General features: G+C 52.0%; 1 protein-coding gene across 4 annotated transcripts in view; it reads right to left on the bottom strand.

The window, feature by feature from the left end:
* Nucleotides 1–1317: 1317 nt before the first annotated feature.
* The window catches only part of FBH1 (F-box DNA helicase 1), a 39008-nt gene continuing 19089 nt past the window's right edge, over nt 1318–21236 (bottom strand). For all 4 annotated transcript variants that reach the window (XM_075427859.1, XM_075427860.1, XM_075427861.1 and 1 more), the window contains 13 exons: nt 19063–19231; nt 17902–18130; nt 15773–15860; nt 14417–14503; nt 12926–13062; nt 12110–12209; nt 11825–11946; nt 9165–9240; nt 7426–7623; nt 6457–6582; nt 4718–4824; nt 2618–2752; nt 1318–1522 (listed from right to left, as the gene is read on the bottom strand). In XM_075427859.1, coding sequence (XP_075283974.1) covers nt 1406–1522; nt 2618–2752; nt 4718–4824; nt 6457–6582; nt 7426–7623; nt 9165–9240; nt 11825–11946; nt 12110–12209; nt 12926–13062; nt 14417–14503; nt 15773–15860; nt 17902–18130; nt 19063–19231 — 1691 coding nt within the window. In that variant the 3' untranslated portion in view covers nt 1318–1405. The remainder of the gene's footprint in view (nt 1523–2617; nt 2753–4717; nt 4825–6456; nt 6583–7425; nt 7624–9164; nt 9241–11824; nt 11947–12109; nt 12210–12925; nt 13063–14416; nt 14504–15772; nt 15861–17901; nt 18131–19062; nt 19232–21236) is intronic.

The raw sequence follows: 21236 nt of genomic DNA, 5'->3' as shown, positions 1-21236 counted from the left end.
TCATCAGGTTCCTCTCTGCCCAGCTTTCCAGCCTATCCAGGTCACGCTTTATGGCAGCACAGCCTGCCAGTGTATCTACCACACCTCCCAGTTTGGTGTCGTCAGCAAACTTGCTGAGGGTACATTCTAACTCTTCATCCAGGTCGTTGATGAAGAAGTTGAACAAGACTGGGCCCAGTACTGACCCCTGGGGGACACCACTAGTTACCGGCCTCCAACCAGACTCAGAGCTGCTGATGACAACCCTCTGAGTTCTGCCATTCAGCCAGTTCTCTATCCACTTCGCCGATCCACACTTCCGGTGAAGTGCCCGCGCTCAGGTGAGCGGAACAGGGAAAGCCTTCCTGGAGTCGGTGCTTCGAAAGCAAAAGGGGAGCCAGCTACCATTTAATGAATAACTACGGCAATCAACAGGATGCACGAGCTTCCCCCAGCGGGCATGACTCACGGCCAAGAGCAGATCTCTTCCAAAATCACTTTCAGTTTTAATCTCCTCGTCTTGATGACGAGGGCTCTGGTTCAATGAGCCACGGCGTCTTCAAACAGAGAAGACACCCACCTGATTTACAAGACCACCCCGCTGCTTGCACCGTTGCTGCTGTGATGGCTGGTAAATAAACGCAACCCAGGACGACTTCTTAACAAAAGGGAAGAGGGAAAAAAAAAAAGCATTAAGGCTTTTTTTTTAGTTGTTTGTTACAAATCTAATTTCAGCATTAAAAACGCTCTCCAGTTTGTCTCCGAATTAGACGGAAACCAAACCAAAGCAGTTCTTCAGATGCCGTCTCTCTTCTTTCCTCACAGTTTGCTGCAGGGAGAAGGGAAACAGAGGCTGGGGAAACGCCTTGGCTGCAAGTAAGGAAAATTAATTCAGCTGGGAGAGGTGACCAACTTCCTCCCCGAGCCGACAGCGACATTTTCCCCATTAAAACAGGCTCCAGGAAAAAGTCCATTTTCCAGAAACAAAGTGTTTCTTTGGGTACTTTTCAGTGTTGCGTTTCCTCTTCTGGTGGGTCAGAGGGACTTCACCGAGGCGTGACGTGACGGAACAGGCAAGGGAATCCTGGCAGTTTGGTCACTGGAGCTGTTTTCCTGGTGACAGAGGTAATGGAGGGTTAATGCTCAAAAACAAAAGCAGCTTTCCTGTCCGATATAGTTTATATAGTGCATATTCTTCTGTGCAGCGACACAGGCCATGCTGACCAGCTCACGGAGGGCACGGCAGAGCTGGAGAAAAGGTCTCGCACCTCCTTGCAGACAGCCTGGAGGGTTCCTCTCAGAGCTGGTCTGAAATCCTGCTCCAATATCCACCTGAGGTCGGAGCTGGGATGCGACAACAGGCCTTGTCCCGCATCCGGGACGGCTCCGGGCCGCGGCCAGGGCTCTGGGGAGCTGGAGGGCTTCGTTAGAGCTGGATGGGCTGTTCCTGGAGCGCTGGGAAGATCAGTGGTGTCAGAGAGCCGAAGCGCCACTGCGTGCAAGCATGGCAAAGGTAGCCACCTGCATCCCTGCTGCCGTTGCTCTGCGGGAGAAAGAGAGATGTCAGAGAAGAGGAAGGCTGGAGGAAGGCTTCCAACCTCCGACGCAACCCCCTCGCATCCAGGGAAGAGAGCAACGATGCGCCCGAAGCATCTCCTGCCACCTCCCTTGCAAGGAAATCCCTTACGGGACAGCTTGTTTAACAGCTGCACCAACCCAAATGTCCCTGCGCAGGTCTCTGCTGGTGAAGGAAAAGGCTTCGCCCGTCTCGGTGCTCGTGTCACAGAATCACAGAATCACAGAATAGTAGGGGTTGGAAGGGACCTCTGTGGGTCATCTAGTCCAACCCTCCTGCCGAAGCAGGGTCACCTACAGCAAGCTGCACAGGACCTTGTCCAGGCGGGTCTTGAATATCTCCAGAGAAGGAGACTCCACAGCCTCCCTGGGCAGCCTGGGCCAGGGCTCCGTCACCCTCAGAGGGAAGAAGTTCTTCCTCATGTTCAGACGGAACTTCCTGTGCCTCATTTTGTGCCCATTGCCCCTTGTCCTGTCACTGGGCACCACTGAAAAGAGCTTGGCCCCATCAGCAGTGTCCCCTGCTGATGGCTCGGAGCCGTCTCCTGTCACTTGCTGTGGACACGGAGCTCCACCAGACGTACTGTGGGCTCGCATATCCCAGCGCCAGGGAAACTTCGCCTTCGCCGCACCTTCTGGGCAAGGATCAACCCCAGAGCCAGACTGGGGCGGGACTGAAGGCAAAAGTGGACCCAAAAGTCAGGTTGCCACTTCCAGCGGGCTGGCAGGGCCTAGGGGAGCTCTGCCAACCCCGGGTGGGTGTTCGACGGCCTCGGCAGAGCATCTAAGAGCCAGAAACGGGATCTGACACAACAAAACCCCCAAACAGGCCCCACCTGAGACCACGATTCGTCTCAGAAGAGAGGTCAAGGGGAGCCACGGGCACGAGATCCGGCTACGGGATGTTCCCCGCTCACTTCCACTGAAGCTTAGCACCAAGGTTGTCCCTCCCAGGTATGACAGCTCAGGTCACGGAGCACAGCCGCCCTGCCAGCGACCAGAGCTGCTCCCAAAGGCTCCCGATTCGGAAACGTGACCTCAAACACCCAGGGAGGGGACCTACGTGAGTCAGAGGGAGCTTCTTCACGACCAGCCTGGAGTCCGACTGCAGTGTTTTCGAGCACCGTGGCACGGAACAAACAGCGGCGGCCCCGTCCTTCGCAGCCTCGCTCATCAGCTCCACCCGGAGGAAATGCTCCTGAAAAACGAGAAAAAAAGGGAACACCACCACTCAGAGGGAGCTGAGATACCGGAACGGGTCGTTTAATTATTTTTTTAAACCCCCTGGGAAGTGACTTGCAACACGATGGGTTTTTTCAGAAAATAAAACAACGAAAACCAACCCCCAAACCCCTGGTGACAACAAGAATCAGGCAGAGGCCAGCAGTAGCTCATGAGGAAGAAAGAGAAGTAAGAGCTGGCAACCACCGCAGCCGGAGAAAAGGGAACCTCCACGCCTGCACCAAGATAGGAGGTGAGGATCTGTGGAAGACAACACTCAAATGCAAGGGCTGTGGAAAAAACCGCTGCAACCTCGTGTCTTGCTACTGAAATGGTGCAGAGCAGCCGTCAGTTGAGGAGAAAAGGTGACCTCAGCTATTCTGGCCTGCGCCATCACAAGCCAGGGCATAGTCCACGCTCAACATCTGTCTTAGGCTGTGATGTCATCTACCTGTGCTTTAGTAAGGCCTTGGACACTGTTCCTCACACCATCCTCCTGGAGAAACGAGCTGCTCATGGTTTGGATGGGTGCACTCTGCGCTGGGTAAAGAACCAGCTGGATGGCCGAGAGCAGAGAGTGGTGGGGAATGGAGTTAAACCCAGCTGGCGGCCGGTCACCAGTGGTGTCCCCAGGGCTCAGTGTTGGGTCCGGTCTTGTTTAACATCTCTATCAGTGATCTGGATGAGGGGATTGAGTGCTCCCTCAGTCAGTTTGCAGGTGACACCAAGCTGGGAAGGAGTGTTGATCTGCTCAAGGGTAGGAAGGCTCTGCAGAGGGGTCTGGACAGGCTGGATCAATGGGCTGAGGCCAGCTGTGTGAGGTTCAAAAGGCCAAGTGCTGGGTCCTGCCCTTGGGTCACACCAACCCCACGCAAGGCTCCAGGCTTGGGGAGGAGTGGCTGGAGAGCTGCCCAGCGGAAAAGGCCCTGGGGGTGCTGGTCGGCAGCCGGCTGAGCAGGAGCCAGCAGTGTGCCCAGGTGGCCAAGAAGGCCAACGCCATCCTGGCTTGGGTCAGCAATGGGGTGGCCAGCGGGAGCAGGGCAGGGATCGGGCCCCTGTAGTGACATTGAGGGGCTGGAGCGTGTCCAGAGAAGGGCAACAAGGCTGGGGAGGGGGCTGGAGAACAAGTCCCATGAGGAGCAGCTGAGGGAGCTGGGGCTGCTCAGGCTGGAGAAGAGGAGGCTGAGGGGAGACCTTCTCGCTCTCTGCAGCTCCCTGACAGGAGGGGGCAGTGAGGGGGGGTTGGTCTCTTCTCCCAAGTAACCAGCGACAGGACGAGAGGCGATGGCCTCAAGTTGTGTCAGGGGAGCTTTAGATTGGATATTGGGAAAAATTTCTTTCCTGCAAGAGTGGTCAGGCATTGGACCAGGCTGCCCAGGGCAGTGGGGGAGTCCCTGTCCCTGGAGGGGTTCAAAAACCATGTGGATGTGGCACTTGGGGACACGGTTTAGCAGGCATGGTGGGGTTGGGCTGATGGTTGGACTTGATGATCTTAGAGGTCTTTTCCAATCTAAGATTCTATGATTCTATGATTAGGATCAGGATGAATCTTAGGGTAATCTGGTTTTATGCTCCCCTACCACACACGCTCTCCAAATACAATAATCAGAGATGAGCAGATTTTACGAGTAGCGGGTGCTGCCTCTCTCAGAACCTTTTTAAATCAGCAGCAGCCCATCCTGCCTGAGACGTCATCGCTTGCAGAGCTGCCTCGAGACTCCAAATGCTAACGGGACAGTGGCGTGCCCAGCAGTTTGCCCTCCCCAGCTGCCTGCTCTGCCTCTGGAGCGCTCACACATCAGCTGAGGAACTGCTGCAGCTCCCTCGGCCAGATCGCACGGGACGATGCGTTGCTTCAGTGCAGCGTGCTGCGAAATGCAGGTACCAGGGCCCTAAATCGCCCTGCTCCAGGGTTTGCTTACCTTGGCAAGATTTCACTTACCCCAGCCAACGTTAAAAGGTGTTCCAGGGACTCTGACATCAGCAAATACTTCTTTGCACGTGTCACTGCTACATAGAGCAGGTTCCATTCATCCTCTGGATACATGCCTAGGTTGGAGGAAGGATCATCAACAGCTTTAGAGACCAAGAATGAACGGCTCTGCCATTCTTCTAACCCTTCAGCCAGTGCTTCTGGAAGGACACTCAGAGCTTCTCTGGGGGAGCACGAACTTGCAGAGCACCCTCCTGTGTTTGCTGTGCAGTTCCTGACACCGCCGACAGCTCCTGCCTCGTCCCACGTTCCTCCCTCCAGGCAAAGGCAGGACTCTACCTGCCCGGAGACGCAGCTCACTGCTAAGTGTTTCCCCACCTCCCAGGCACAGACTTGGCACTGTAGGAGTTTTTCAGTCTCCAGATTCACTCTGTAAGATCCTCTCTGCTCACTGGGAAGAGAATGGCTCTTCCGGAGCACAAACCGTGGCACCTAAGCAAAGCAGTGGCTTTCCCAAGCATGGAGCTGGCCTTTCTCTGTTGCTAGACGGCTACAAGCTCAACTGCAGGAATATTGCCCTGCCCCTACCTCGCTGTGAAGGGAATTACAAGATCTGAATGGGCGAGCCCAGAGAGTGGTGGTGAATGGAGTTAAACCCAGCTGGCGGCCGGTCACCTGTGGTGTCCCCAGGGCTCAGTGTTGGGTCCGGTCTTGTTTAACATCTCTATCAATGGTCTGGATGAGGGGATTGAGTGCTCCCTCAGTCAGCTGGCAGATGACACCAAGCTGGGTGGGAGTGTTGATCTGCTCGAGGGTAGGAAGGCTCTGCAGAGGGATCTGGACAGGCTGGATCGATGGGTCGAGGCCAACTGTGTGAGGTTCAACAAGGCCAAGTGCCGGGTCCTGCCCTTGGGTCACACCAACCCCACGCAAGGCTCCAGGCTTGGGGAGGAGTGGCTGGAGAGCTGCCCGGCGGAAAAGGACCTGGGGGTGCTGGTCGACAGCCGGCTGAACAGGAGCCAGCAGTGTGCCCAGGTGGCCAAGAAGGCCAATGCCATCCTGGCTTGGGTCAGCAATGGGGTGGCCAGCGGGAGCAGGGCAGGGATCGGGCCCCTGTGCTCGGCACTGGTGAGGCCGCACCTTGAGTGCTGTGCTCAGCTTTGGGCCCCTCACTCCCAGCAGGACATGGAGGGGCTGGAGCGTGGCCAGAGAAGGGCAGCCAGGCTGGGGAGGGGGCTGCAGAACAAGTCCCATGAGGAGAGGCTGAGGGAATTGGGGCTGTTTGGTCTGGAGAAGAGGAGGCTGAGGGGAGACCTTCTCGCTCTCTGCAGCTCCCTGACAGGAGGGGGCAGTGAGGGGGGGTTGGTCTCTTCTCCCAGGTAACCAGCATCAGGGGAGGTTCAGACTGGATATTGGGAAAAATGTCTTTCCTGAGAGAGTGGTCAGGCGTTGGCCCAGGCTGTCCAGGGCAGTGGGGGAGTCCCCATCCCTGGAGGGGTTGAAAAAACATGTAGATGTGGCACTTGGGGACATGGTTTAGCAGGCATGGTGGGGTTGGGGTGACGGTTGGACTTGATGATCTTAGAGGTCTTTTCCAACCTTAATGATTCTATGGTCAATAACCATTAGGACAGCCAGTGGCACTTGACAACGCTGAGATGCAGGAGCTTGCAAGACAAGCACCGGCAGCACGCTTTGCTTTCCCACCTTCAGATCAGGACGGGTACCACACACAGCCATTCCCTTACCGATACTGAAGTTCGTTCTTCTCTGGTAATCGCCACCGAGACGTGGCACTTTCACAAAGTCATCCGCAACCAGCACCGTGTCGAACTCCAGGCCTTTGGCTTGGTGGACAGTCCCTATCAGGTAATCTGTAACCAGCGCACGTGGGGAACAAGAAGGAAAAAAAGATCAGCCACAGCAGCAATAATGGTATTTTTAATTTCACGAGGCGCCAAGTCAAATGGGATGACTTCATTCTGCATTTGTTTCACTTTTCCCCAAATATAAATCACATGCAAAGTACCTCCGTCGGGAATCTCGACTGCTGAAGACAACTTCCCTGCTAAGGAAAAAGCCTGGTTGTTGTCAGCAGCCTGAGCCCAGCTCCCAAACAGGAATGTTCTTTATTTGATGAATTTTTTACTGGATTTCTTTGTCCCCTCCCCAAATTTTAATCATCGAGTTGCCAGGGCAACTCCAACAGGAATCCCAAAAAGCAGGATAAAGTGCCAGGGCTTTCCAAACTGCAGGAAATACAGTGGCCAAAGGTTTATTTGCCTCTAGAAAAGTCACGTTAATCACAGAATCACAGAATGGTCAGGGTTGGAAGGGCCCTCCGTGGATCACCCAGTCCAACCCCCTGCCGAAGTAGGGTCACCCAGAGCAGGCTGCACAGGACCTTGTCCAGGCGGGTCTTGAATATCTCCAGAGAAGGAGACTCCACAACCTCCCTGGGCAGCCTGGGCCAGGGCTCCGTCACCCTCAGAGGGAAGAAGTTCTTCCTCAAAACGTTTAGGAGAGATTCACTGCCCCGAACCCCACCTGGAGTCCCAGATGCACCCCAAAAGCTGCTGTTCAACTTCCTTTCTCCCTAAAAGACCGACTGGACCCAAACTTTGCATATTTTGCAGAACGAGGTGGATTCAGCACTGGAGCTGGATTGAAAAAAGACCCAAATTTGCTCCTCTGTCAAAGACACAGCTTGGCTTTACCTGCCACAGCTTGCTGTGACACGTGGCTCCTCTCGATCTTCTGCACCAGCTCAGGGATCCGCTCTTTGTATTTCTCCACTATCTCAATCTTCACTTCCAGCTCTTTGTCGTCGATGCGCTCTGCATATTCCCTTAAACCGAAGAAACCTTCAGTTTCTTCCCATTTTTTGATAAAGGAGTCATTTATAACAAGGTTTGCTGAAAAGAAAGTAGCAGACGACGTGAGTTTATTTGACAGACACACAGAACGGCATTTTTTAATTCTAATCAAAGCATTAGGGAAGCGTGAGACGGCGGATGGATCGGGATGCAGGGTCCCGGGATGTACTCCTTGCTCTGTGGCGGGTGGTTTTCACTTGGGATTTTCCCGTTAATGATGGAAAACCCTGTCAAAGCTCAATGCTCCCATCAGAGCAGGTCGTTTCACAGAACAGCATCACTTTGAGACACAGCACTGGCGTACTGCAAAGGCTACGGAAGTCAAAGGAGCTCAGGAGAGGGCGGCTGGCAAACATTCACTGAGCTCGCTCATTTCTGGAGCACGTGTGCTAGGAAGTCTGCACAACTGTCGTGGTTTATCGAGGTTAGTCACCCCCGGAGATATTTGGAAATTGAAGGGAAAATCACAGAATCACAGAATAACAGAATGTTCGGGGTTGGAAGGGACCTCTGTGGGTCACCCAGTCCAACCCCCTGCCGAAGCAGGGTCACCTACAGTATGCTGTACAGGACCTTGTCCAGGCAGGTCTTGAATATCTCCAGAGAAGGAGACTCCACAACCTCCCTGGGCAGCCTGGGCCAGGGCTCCGTCACCCTCAGAGGGAAGAAGTTCTTCCTCGGGTTCAGCTGGAGCTTCCTCTGCTTCAGTTTGTGCCCATTGCCCCTTGTCCTGTCGCTGGGCACCACTGAAAAGAGCTTGGCCCCATGCTCCTGACACCCACCCTGCAGATATTTTTAAGTATATATTAGGTCCCCTCGCAGCCTTCTCTTCTTCAGGCTGAACAAGCCCAGCTCTCAGAAAAGATTCTGAGCAGTCTGAAAAGATGCTATCATGACTTCCGAGTGCCTGGAGCGGAGGCTCAGGGCAGAGACGGCCCCCGAGCCCTTCCAGCCGGTGTTATTCTCTCTTTTTACCCAGATGGCAAGAAGTTTTCCTGGCAGGTCACCTTCCAAAGAACCAGTAACAACACGCATAGACTCAATCACTCGTGGCAGTTCAGTAAGTCCTTTGTTTGTCTCTGTGCCCCATATACAATAGTTGCCTCCCGCCGCCAAGGCAGAGGGATATTTTAAATGAATGATTCATTTCCTAAATGATACTCATCAGCAAAAAGAAAGCATGCGACAGAAGATTCAACAAACCAGGATTAAAACAAAAAAAACCAAAACAGGAAAAGCCTAAGACAAATGAAAAATGAAGTCAAATCAGAAAACATAGGGAAAAAAATCCCAAGCGATGAGTTCACTGGGCTCTTGCACTCGAGGTGAGGCATCGCAGGGAACAGCTGGGGAGGGCTGCGTGATGCAGGCCCCACAATTTTGGCATTTCTGGTATTAACACCAGCCACTGAAGCAGCCAAAATAGCGCAGCCCATGACACCACCACTGAGAAATCCGTTCTCAACTGATAACTGCATGAGGAAATATCAAATAAACCACCAGGAGCGCGTTGCTTTCCACCACCGCAGCAAAAACTAAAACGTCCGTAGGCACGGAGAGAAGGGCGAGGATGCACTCACCTTTTTTCCGTTCATCTGCGGGTTGACTGAGTTTCCAAATATCATAAATTCTGCTCAGGCCGAAACGGGCAAGGCCCTGAAACAAACAGCAATTTATCGTGATGTGCAGGAGTAAAGGTGCTGCGTGGAGTTTGTAGATAAGCGAGCAGGGCCCAGTGGTTACTGGTGTTAAGAGGGAGGGAGGAAGGGAAACGTGCTAAAGATGCTGAGCTGGTTTCCTGAAATCCCTGGAGCCGCAGCTGAAGAGGCAACGATCCAGCCGGCTCTGCGGACGGACAGACGGACAGCGAGAACAGGACGCAGTCTGACTGGCGTAACGACAGAGCTACGGCAGAATCTTATATTCAGAGGCTTTTCAAAGAAAAAAAAATTATTTCTAGAATGTTTTCTCTTTGGCTAACAACAACAAAAATGTTTGGTTTTTGGTCATTTTAGCTTTTAACGGCTGCACATTGCGTTGTTAAAATTTCCCCTCTACTCTGCCCTGCTGAGGCCCCATCTGCAGTGCTGTGTCCAGTGCTGGGCTCCCCAGCTCAAGAAAGATGAGGAGCTACTGGAGAGAGTCCAGCGGAGGGCTATGAGGATGAGGAGGGGACTGGAGCATCTCTCCTACGAGGAGAGGCTGAGGGAGCTGGGCTTGTTCAGCCTGGAGAAGAGAAGGCTGAGAGGGGACCTTAGAAATGCCTCTAAATATCTGCAGGGTGGGGGTCAGGAGGACGGGGCCAGACGCTTTCCAGTGGTGCCCAGCGCCAGGACAAGGGGCAACGGGCACAAACTGAAGCAGAGGAAGCTCCAGCTGAACCCGAGGAAGAACTTCTTCACTCTGAGGGTGATGGAGCCCTGGCCCAGGCTGCCCAGGGAGGCTGTGGAGTCTCCTTCTCTGGAGATATTCAAGACCCACCTGGACAAGGTCCTATGCAGCCTGCTCTGGGTGACCCTGCTTTGGCAGGGGGGTTGGAGTGGGTGATCACAGAGGTCCCTTCCAACCCCTGCCATTCTGTGATTCTGTGAGGAGTGGCTGCAGAGCTGCCCGGCGGAAAAGGCCCTGGGGGTGCTGGTCGGCAGCCGGCTGAACAGGAGCCAGCAGTGTGCCCAGGTGGCCAAGAAGGCCAACGCCATCCTGGCTTGGGTCAGCAATGGAGTGGCCAGCAGGAGCAGGGCAGAGATCGGGCCCCTGTGCTCGGCACTGGTGAGGCCACACCTCGAGTGCTGTGCTCAGCTTTGGGCCCCTCACTCCCAGCAGGACATGGAGGGGCTGGAGCGTGTCCAGAGAAGGGCAGCCAGGCTGGGGAGGGGGCTGGAGAACAAGTCCCATGAGGAGCGGCTGAGGGAGCTGGGGCTGTTCAGGCTGGAGAAGAGGAGGCTGAGGGGGACCTTCTCGCTCTCTGCAGCTCCCTGACAGGAGGGGGCAGTGAGGGGGGGTTGGTCTCTTCTCCTAGGTAACTAGGGATAGGACGAGAGGCAATGGCCTCAAGTTGCATCAGGGGAGGTTTAGATTGGGTATTAGGAAAAATGTCTTTGCTGAGAGAGTGGTCAGGCATTGAACCAGGCTGCCCAGGGCAGTGGTGGAGTCCCCATCCCTGGAGGGGTTCAAAAACCGTGTGGATGTGGCACCTGGGGACATGGTTTAGCAGGCATGGTGGGGTTGGGTGGATGGTTGGACTTGCTGATCTTAGAGGTCTTTTCCAACCTATGATTCTACAATTCTATGATCAGGCTTTGCTTTGGCAATTTTTACTTTCAGAAAGTATTTTTCCCCTCCTTGTTTCCAAATTCAGTTTGTTTTGTTCCATCCAAAGAAGCGTTAGTCTGAATTCAGACTTATTCCAAACTGCAAATGGAGATAAGAATTTCAGTACTGGGCAGCCAGTTCAAACACTCATTGCATTGTAATACGCAGCTTTCCACTGGAAAAAAAGACTAGAGCTTAAAATATCAGCCTAAAATTTAAAAGATTACGCTCATCCTCAAGCACGTTCAGCACTAAGACAACCACTCATTGTCTTTGAGCTTCTACTTTTCTGGGTGCAGAACAAGATCTCAAGTCATAGGTATTGAGGATTCAGGGTTTGAAGACCAATGATTGCTCTGAGATTAGGAATGAGCACAGCCCAGTCCTCCGTTGCATCTACAAGCCCAAAGGTCACCTTCAACTTCAACCATTGCCTTTGTCACTCAAAAAATATTTCTTCTCTTAGGGCACGGCCAGCTGCCTTTCATTGCTTTTTACATCCAGCCTGCAATTACAGCTGATTTATATTTCTCTTAACGCAGGAACACTGTGCCACTGCCAGCAGCCAAAGGCAGGCAGCAGCTCTCCATCTAATGCAAATACTTGCAGCGACTTGTTACAGCCATCCATCACTCTTCCCCTGCCCCATCCAGCAGACTGGAGCTGCCGCCATCTCATCATGAAAAAAAGGGACGAATGAGCCTAAAAAGGGAGCCTTGCCTGCGCAGATCTGAGGAACAGCTGCTCCAAATAACCCTTCCCCAGCCACAACAGATTGCTGCTTGAATATTAAACCCTGGTGCTCCAGACGACGGCAGATCAGCCGCACGTATTTCAAGACACTCGTGGGTTGTCGTCGCTACAAGTGCTAACAGGCTTGGGGACTTCAGGCTGGGACGTGAAAGACGCATTGGCAATTTCCTCTTACCCCGATCACGTGTATTTTAATTGGCCTCTCTCTTCCAGTAAGTTTCACAGCATCCTCGAACACATTAAAATTGCTTCGTGATAAGACTGTTATCTTCCCTCCCATGCCGCCTCTCACATCACCTGCATGAAGAAATTCCCAGTTAGCCAGGGCAGTACCTAAAACCCAAAGATCTTCATAAATCGGGATCAATCCTGAAACACTTTGTTTATTATGTGGCAGCTCTGTGGCTCCCAGTCATGGAACGGAGCTGACTGAGCCGAGTGGGACACCGACACGACTCACCTTTTTGGTTTCCACCCACTAACGTCTTATTCCTGATCCTCTTGCAGACATCCAGGATGGTTGCTCCAACGTAAGCTATTTCAGGACCAAATCTGAAACTCTACGTGGGAAAAAAGAGGGAAACAGCAGGAAAAGAAGAGGAACTTGTTATAACCTACAAAAGTATTACTATATATGGAACTATACAATTCCCACCAACCTTCTGGACAACGTTTCTCTTAGGAAAAGCACCCAAAATCTCCCAAACTATTCCTAAAAACCCTGATCACTCTTACACCCAAGGTGATAGGAACTGTGCTGTGAGATGGGAACTGTCAAACAGGGCAAAACGTGGTTTCCAGCCTCTCCACGCCAACAGCTGCCACTGCCAAGACTCTTCCCCAGCAAGTTAATGCAACATGACACGTCTGTCCTGCAGCAGGGCAGGGTCTAGAGGCGGTGGGAAAGCAGCCATGTCCCTCACTTGGCTGGGCTGCTGGGGAGATGATGGTCCAGAGCAGCAGAGCAGGGCTGGGGGTTGCTCCTTAGAATCACAGAATTATTCAGGTTGGAAAAGAGCTCTGAGATCAGCAAGTTCAACCATCAACCCAACACCACCATGCCTGCTAAATCATGTCCTGAAGTGCCATATCCACATGTTTTTTGAACCCCTCCAGGGATGGAGAATCCACCACTGCCCTGGGCAGCCTGGGCCAATGCCTGACCACTCTTTCAGTAAAGAAATTTTTCCTAATCTGAAATCTAAACCTCCCTGGACGCAACTTGAGGCTGTTAGGGATCTGTCCAGGGAAGGACAGCAGGAGACCCTCATCTTACCTGGGTGAGGTAGTAGACATGTGTGTGAGGCACTGAGTAGAGGGTATTGACAGCACCACGGAAGGTATAGATCTGCTGGTGAGGGTCTCCCACGAGGATTATGCCGCATGTCTGTGACAGCACAATATCCACGATGGCTGCAGGAAAACATTGGAGCATTATGGGTGAACATGCTCATAAACCATCAGTCAACTGTACAGTATCTCTCGCCCGTGCAGGGGTGAGATGTCTTGCCTGATGACTCATGGCATTTAAGAAGGGGTCAACACAGCTGTAGTAGACAAGTTGGGGAGAGACAAAGGGAACCATAGAACGATTTGGGTTGGAAGGGACCTTACAGATCATCTCGTTCCAACCCCTCTGCCATGGGCAGGGACCCCTTCCACCAGACCAGGTTGCTCCAAGCCCCATCAACCTGGCCTGGAACGCTACCAGGGAGGGGGCAGCCACAGCTTCTCTTGGCAACCTGTTCCAGTGCCTCACCACCCTCACAGTATAGAATTTATTTCTTATATCTCATCTAAATCTCCCGTCTCTCAGTTTGAAGCCATTACCCCTTGTTCCTATCACTACAGCACGCAGCTGACTAGGAGCTCTGCAAACATCTTCTCACTATTTTTGTCTGACGGTATTTTTTCCTGGACCGGAGCTGCACAGCATCTTAATCCCACATGTGTGAGCCCAGCACAAATCCACCACCCGTCCCCAGAGACCTGGACGCGCTGCACATGTGCGCAGTGACTCATCACACACCTCAGCAAGCCCCTGGGTCCACTTTGACCAACCCTGCCCAAGGCTCAGTCATGCTGGCAGAGCAACCACTCGCATCGCACGCAGCTGCGAAAGCACAGCCGAACCCCTGCAAGACCAGGTCTCCAGGGAGTACAGGTGGGAGAATGGTCTGATGAAGCCTTTGAGCTGATTTAATATCTGCTGGAAAGACCAGGCCTTCCTCTGCCCCCCTTTTGCTCCTCAGCACGCAGTTGGTCCAGTTAGACCCCTTCTCAGAACCAATTCAGCTTGCTTTGCAACAGAAAGCTACTCCCTGTATCCCCAGCAAAGAAATCCAACAGCTTTCTGCTCCACGACTCCGGAATCCCCAGGGTGGTGGAAGGAAGAGGCAAGACCCGCACACTATGCTGGGATGGGATGGAGCAGCTCTGCTCCTCTGAGCACTGAACCATTTAATGTCTCACCACTCTTGTGTAATAAGCCACGTCCTTGACTACACTTGGTGCTCTGTTTTTTCTCTGTTAGCAGCCAAACAATAGCAAAAGGGTCTGGATGGCACATCTGGATTCCCCAAGCAACTGCAAGCAACCCCTCGAGCTGATGCAGATGTACTCTTGTAGCCTGCTTACAAGCTGCCTTACTGAATTTGCAAGGGTCTGGGACCAAATGAAGCTACTTCTTACACAACCCTGAGCACACCAACACCCTCTCCGTAAAGTTCTGAAGAAGGCTGCCGCTCTGTCTCCTGTCGCCGCTCACCTGGCGTGCAGTCCTGTGCTTCATCGACAAAAATGGCATCATATCCTGAGAGCTGAGGCTTGCTGAGCTGCCAAAGTTTCAAATACCCTGAGAGAAAGAACAAGGCACGTCAGTGAGAGGGTAATTTTCTCATCATAAAACATCGTGATCTTTAAAACAAGTCCCCCTTTTTTAAAAATAAAATGTTTCTGGCCCTACTTCTCACTTGGACGTTTGAAGGGGTTGCAAAAATCTCTGTTGCTCCCAGATGTTGCTCTCTGTCCCTTGGTGAACGAAGGATGAAAAACAAAACCCAAACCAACCTGACTGCACTGGGGGAAGGCAGCTACGCCGATCACAGAATCACAGAATGTTCGGGGTTGGAAGGGACCTCTGTGGGTCACCCAGTCCAACCCCCTGCCGAAGCAGGGTCACCCAGAGCAGGCTGCACAGGACCTCGTCCAGGCGGGTCTTGAATATCTCCAGAGAAGGAGACTCCACAACTTCCCTGGGCAGCCTGGGCCAGGGCTCCATCACCCTCAGAGGGAAGAAGTTCTTCCTCATCTTCAGCTGGAGCTTCCTCTGCTTCAGTTTGTGCCCGTTGCCCCTTGTCCTGTCGCTGGGCACCACTGGAAAAAGTCTGGCCCCGTCCTCCTGACCCCCACCCTGCAGATATTTAGAGGCATTTCGAAGCTCCCCTCGCAGCCTTCTCTTCTCCAGGCTGAACAAGCCCAGCTCCCTCAGCTTCTCCTTGCAGGACAGATGCTCCAGTCCCCTCCTCATCCTCGCAGCCCTCCTCTGGACTCTCTCCAGTAGCTCCTCATCTTTCTGGAACTGGGGAGCCCAGAACTGGACACAGCACTGCAGATGGGGCCTCCCCAGGACAGAGTAGAGCGGGAGGAGAACCTCCCTCGACCTACTCACCACATTTCTCTTAATGCACCCCACTTGATGACTCCAAAACTCTTATTGCACAAAGAAAATGACAAGGAAGGGGGCTTTCCCCAGTACCAGCCACCTCTGGCACCATCTGCACACATGCTAAAAAGCACGAGGAAAGGACGTGCCCGCAAGGAACAAATGCTCACTGCTCGCACTCGTTTGCCCGCTGCCTCACCAATTATTTCTACGATTTTGCTGCTAGTCACACACAGCTGAGCAGTTCCACCATTTTCTGAGGCCAAACGAGAAAAATGAACAAACTTCCAGCCTTCGGGCGTGTTTTGAGCTCCCTGGTGAGCTAGTGGCAGGAGAACAGGAATTTTGTACTTTTTGATGCTCATTCCTGGTGCACAGCGAGAAGTAAGAAGTACAAATGCACTTAGTTTTTTACTACAGCTCTTCATCTGAAAGCATTTCACATCTGTACTGTCTCACCATCACAAGTTATCTTGTATTTCTTCTCTACATCCCCATCCAGCTTCTTCATGTTGCGCCATATCTCTTTTGCCTCTTCCACACTGATCTAGAAAGAGAAAACAGAAGGGTCTGGATAGATCGCTTGCAGCAGAAAACCAGCCTAGGCACAGCAGATCTTGAAAGGCTTCCCTCAAGCCTTTCTCCTCCTGCTTCTCTTCCGTGTCCCCACCAGTTAACTTCTTCTGCTCAACACAGTCTTTTCCAAATGCAGCCCCCTCAAAAGAACATTTATTTGGCTCAGCTGTTAGGACACCATAACACAATACCTCTAACTTCTGCAGATTAACACTGATTTTATGTTTATTTTGGATTCTCTGGATAGCTTGCAAGGTGCTTAAAGATATTTATTATTCTGAGGCTGTCAATTCATTCCCTGCCAGAAATAACGACTGCCCTCCAGTACTTAGAGGGGGCTTATAAGAGAGATGGGGACAGACTTTTTAGCATGGCCTGTTGCGATAGGATGAGGGGTAACGGTTTTAAACTAAAAGAGAGGAGATTCAGACTATGATATAGGGAAGAAATTTTCTACACTGAGGGTGGTGAGGCTGTGGCACAGGTTGCCCAGAGAGGCAGTGGAGGCCCCATCCCTGGAAACATTGAAGGCCAGGTTGGACGGGGCTCTGAGCAGCCTGACCCAGCTGAAAATGTCCCTGGTCAATGCAGGGGGTTTGGGCTAGATGGCTTCTAAAGCTCCCTTCCAACCCAAACCAGGAGTGTTGATCTGCCTGAGGGCAGAAAGGCTCCGCAGAGGGGCCTGGACAGGCTGGATCGATGGGTCAAGGCCAACTGCATGAGGTTCAACAAGGCCAAGTGCTGGGTCCTGCCCTTGGGTCACACCAACCCCACCCAACACTCCAGGCTGGGGGAGGAGGGGCTGCAGAGCTGCCCGGCGGAAAAGGCCCTGGGGGTGCTGGTCGGCAGCCGGCTGAACAGGAGCCAGCAGTGTGCCCAGGTGGCCAAGAAGGCCAACGCCAGCCTGGCTTGGGTCAGCAATGGGGTGGCCAGCAGGAGCAGGGCAGGGATCGGGCCCCTGTGCTCGGCACTGGTGAGGCCGCACCTCGAGTTCTGTGCTCAGCTTTGGGCCCCTCACTCCCAGCAGGACATGGAGGGGCTGGAGCGTGTCCAGAGAAGGGCAACAAGGCTGGGGAGGGGGCTGGAGAACAAGTCCCATGAGGAGCGGCTGAGGGAGCTGGGGCTGCTCAGTCTGGAGAAGAGGAGGCTGAGGGGAGACCTTCTCGCTCTCTGCAGCTCCCTGACAGGAGGGTGCAGTGAGGTGCTGGCTGGTCTCTTCTCCCCAGTAACCAGCGATGGGACGGGAGGCAATGGACTCAAGTTGTGTCAGGGGAGGTTTAGATTGGATATTGGGAAACATTTCTATAGTGAAAGAGCGGTCAGGCACTGGACCAGGCTGCCCAGGGCAGTGGGGGAGTCCCCATCCCTGGAGGGGTTCAAAAAACGTTTAGATGTGGCACTTGGGGACATAGTTTAGTAGGCATGGTGGGGTTGTGGTGACGGTTGGACTTGATGATCTCAGAGGTCTTTTCCAACCTATGATTCTATGAATTTAGATTCCTGCTAGCTGCACCAGATCTGACTGGGTGTGATCAGTGCGGACCAGAAAGGCTAATTTTCTCCACAACTTCAGCCTACGTTTTTTGCAATGTCAGTGCTACCCTTTAAGCGTTGTTAAGATGTCTGTAGTCTAAATGAGAATTTTCGTGTTCAGCTCTGCATATCAAAATGACTACAAAAATTTTTATTATCTTTATGTGTAATATCACAACGCCGTTCGGGCGCTGATATAAATACACGCAGTCTCTTCTCGCTTTTCCTTGCAGGGAAGAAACATCTGCCCTGAGCAGAGACAGTGATAATCTCTTCTCTAGAAACCAGCTGTGTGAACAGGGACAACAAATAAGCCCCATTTCCTTTGGATTTGTCACCACAGGGGAAAAAATATTTTGACAGCCAGTTGCTACAGCTGAAGCACAAATATCTGTCAACTATGAGAGATGTGGAATAGCTACAGCCCCTTCTAAACCTTGGGCTCTAAGCCCAAGGCTTGCTTCATCTCAGATACTCACTTCCTTTTCTGCTTGACTGACGAGTTTTCTCTGGCCGTGAGTATCTTTGAACCAAATAGGAGTATGCTCTTCACAGATCTCTTCATCTGAAGAAGCAAAGAAGTTTTCAAGGGTCTGCGAGACCGTTTTCCCTCTTATGAACAGCGATTGCCCCTTGCGGTTCCGGATAAGGGAACTCACGGAGTAAACCGACAGTTTGGAGAAGTTCAGCTTGCCTTTTTCTTTATAGCTGTGCCACAGATGACAAAAAAAAAATGAGAGAGACACGTTGAAACGCACGTGAAAAGCCTACTGGAAAAGCAAGCTCACTTTTGCTGCTGTTGCACACTAACGCTTGCAGAAGCTCTGTTTTCTACACCCACTTTGTCCTAGTAATGGAGTATCTTTAAAATCTGCACATATTTATCCTCACTATATTCCTGGTGGAAGCACAAACTTGTTCGTTTTACAGATTGCTCATGGCAGGGGGTTGTAACCAGATGATCTTTAAGGTCCCTTCCAACCCAAACCATTCTATGATTCTGTGATTTTATGGTCGAAAAGTCGAGCCAGAGGGATATTCCCATCATTCACCCCTGCAATCAGAGATTGTTTTCGGAGCCAGGTAAGAGGATTCCCCTCTCCTTCCATGTTGTGGCTAATTTTTCCGTCTGCCTGCAGTTCAGATGTGCCAATTTAATTGGTGATGGTGCCAGAAACTGCATAATCAGAACAACTCAGACTAAGAAAACCCCTCCTCTGCTAAAGAAAAGCATTTACAGTGGTTGCACCACTGAAGTGGAAATGGGAAAGGGGAAAAAGCCATCCTCTGTGGCTTTCTCTCTCCCTGTGAAGTGCTCCTTGGCTACAAGCACAGGCAGGATGAGCAGCCCCCAAAACAGCGATGGGGCTTATGTCAGCACAGTCCATGCCAGAGCAGGGCAGCGAGTCTGCTTCCCCGGGCTCACACGGATGCTAACATAAATGGCCCATTTAATCTGAAAGAATCTGGAAACCCTAAATCCCAGTCTGGCTTGAAGCAGGCGAAAGAAATAATTTCCCCCATTATTTTTGCTTCCTCAGATCCTGGAGGCTCACTTCAAAACCAGATTTTCCTTTCCTGACATGCCTTCCTCCCTGCTCCACTGGCCTTCAATGAAGGAATCTAAAATCCCCACTCACTGTTTGCCGACACTTCCAAAAGCTAACGAATGGAAAGTCTTGCACGTCACGTTTCTGGGGAAGACGCTTTTCCCCCTCTCTGCGACAGCTTTGTTAAACGTCACATAAAGGAAATTCAGATCGGCAAACTTCTCCGCATACTTGACCAAGGTGGAGGTCTTTCCTGTACCTGAAGAACAGAAAAAAGGAAACAGAAAAAAATCCAGAGTCAGGAACGAATGAATCTGCACACCCCTCATCAGCTTCACCTTCCCCCTCCTGCTGTCCTCACTGCACAGCAGGATTATAGAATCATAGAATGGTTTGGGTTGAAAGGGACCTTAAAGATCATCTGGTTCCAAGCCCCCTGCCATCAGCAGGGACATCTTCCACCAGACCAGGCTGCTCAGAGCTCCATCCAACCTGGCCTTGAACACTGCCAGGGAGGGGGCAGCCACAGCTTCTCTGGGCATCCTGGGCCAGTGTTTCACCACCCTCATGGGGAAGAATTTCTTCCTAATATCTAATCTAAATCTGCCCTCTTTTAGTTTAGAGACGTTCCCCCTTGTCCTATCACTACACCCCCTTGTGAAAAGTCCCTCTCCATCCTTCCTGGATGCCCCTTCAGGTACTGGCAGCTGCTCTAAGGTCACCCCGGAGCCTTCTCTTCTCCAGGCTGAACAGCCCCAACTCCTTCAGCCTGTGTTTCGTGGGAGAGGTGTTCCAGCCCTCGGATCATCTTCGTGGCCTCCTCTGGACCCGCTCCAACACATCCATGTCGGATTATTTGCAGCTAAGGAGAATTTATTCATTGACACAGCTGAAATCAGCAGAAGCTGTGGAGCAAAGTAGCTTTGAAAGATTACAGTCTGCAGCCTGAAAGTTTTTTTTTTTTAAATAACATTTTATCACCAAATATTCTAGAAGTCTGAGCATACATGAAGGTACTGGTTCTCTTGAAAGACAGCTTGGTAAATGAAATGTTAAAATTGCTCTTTTGAATGATTTATGAAATCATTTCTTGTAAGATCTCCCACTAATGCCACTCTCCTTTACTCTCATTTGTTGAACCCCAAGCAGTTACCACTCTCCATGTGGAAAACTGACCATCTGATCCTACTTTTGCTTCCTAGCTTGTAACCAGCTATTCACCCATGAGGACCACAAGGATATTCTACCATCATGCCTGGCACAGATACTGGGCTCGCTGGTGGATTGCTCCCACGTCTCCCTGCGCAACTCCACTGCCATGGCAGCTTTCAGCAAGAAGTCACCCCCAGCTACTGGTTCAGCCACTTCACCCTCGAGTTCCTTTACATCTTCTGAGTGATGCAGTCCAGATCATGATAGGAACAGTACCGATGCATATTTCATCCACAACCTTTCCCACATGCACGTGAGACCAACCCTCTGACGGACCCCCTGTAGAGAAAGATCCCGAGGCTCGTCCTTTCCAAGACCTTCTACGAGGAACACAAATGCAGAAACACATTTAGCTTCTGTCCCATCGCATCATTCACTCTAAGGCATCCTTTACACTGCAGTTAGCTAACAGAGGCTTTGGCAAACATCCTCATCCACACGTTTGAAGAAGGATTATGAATCTTTTATACTTTTTGCTAGCAGTTTCCTCAAGGTCTTTATCTGCCCTGCCTTGTTGTGGTTACACGTCACCTGTCAAAGCTCATGAACGTTCCTGGTTTTGTCATTTGGACATGGTGACTTTGTACAGACATAAGAAACCACCATCAGTGGCTTCTGTACTATGCCATACCATACCATAAGGACACCGAGTTGCTGGAGCACGTCCAGAGAAGGGCAATGAGGCTGGGGAAGGGTCTGGAGAACAAGTCCCATGAGGAGCAGCCGAGGGAGCTGGGGCTGTTCAGCCTGGAGAAGAGGAGGCTGAGGGGAGACCTTCTCGCTCTCTGCAGCTCCCTGACAGGAGGGGGCAGTGAGGGGGGGTTGGGCTCTGCTCCCCAGGAACCAGCGACAGGACGAGAGGCAATGGCCTCAGGCTGCGTCAGGGGAGGTTCAGATTGGATGTTGGGAAAAAATTCTGTAGTGAAAGAGTGGTGAGGCACTGGACCAGGCTGCCCAGGGCAGTGGGGGAGTCCCCATCCCTGGAAGGGTTCAAAAATGGTGTAGACGTGGCACTTGGGGTCATGGTTTAGCAGGAATGGTGGTGTTGGGGT

The sequence above is a fragment of the Opisthocomus hoazin genome, chromosome 8 (assembly GCF_030867145.1).
Source record: "Opisthocomus hoazin isolate bOpiHoa1 chromosome 8, bOpiHoa1.hap1, whole genome shotgun sequence".
Taxonomy (NCBI): Eukaryota; Metazoa; Chordata; class Aves; order Opisthocomiformes; family Opisthocomidae; genus Opisthocomus; species Opisthocomus hoazin.
The sequence above is the reverse complement of the archived record's forward strand: the minus strand, read 5'-3'. Positions and strand labels throughout refer to the sequence as shown.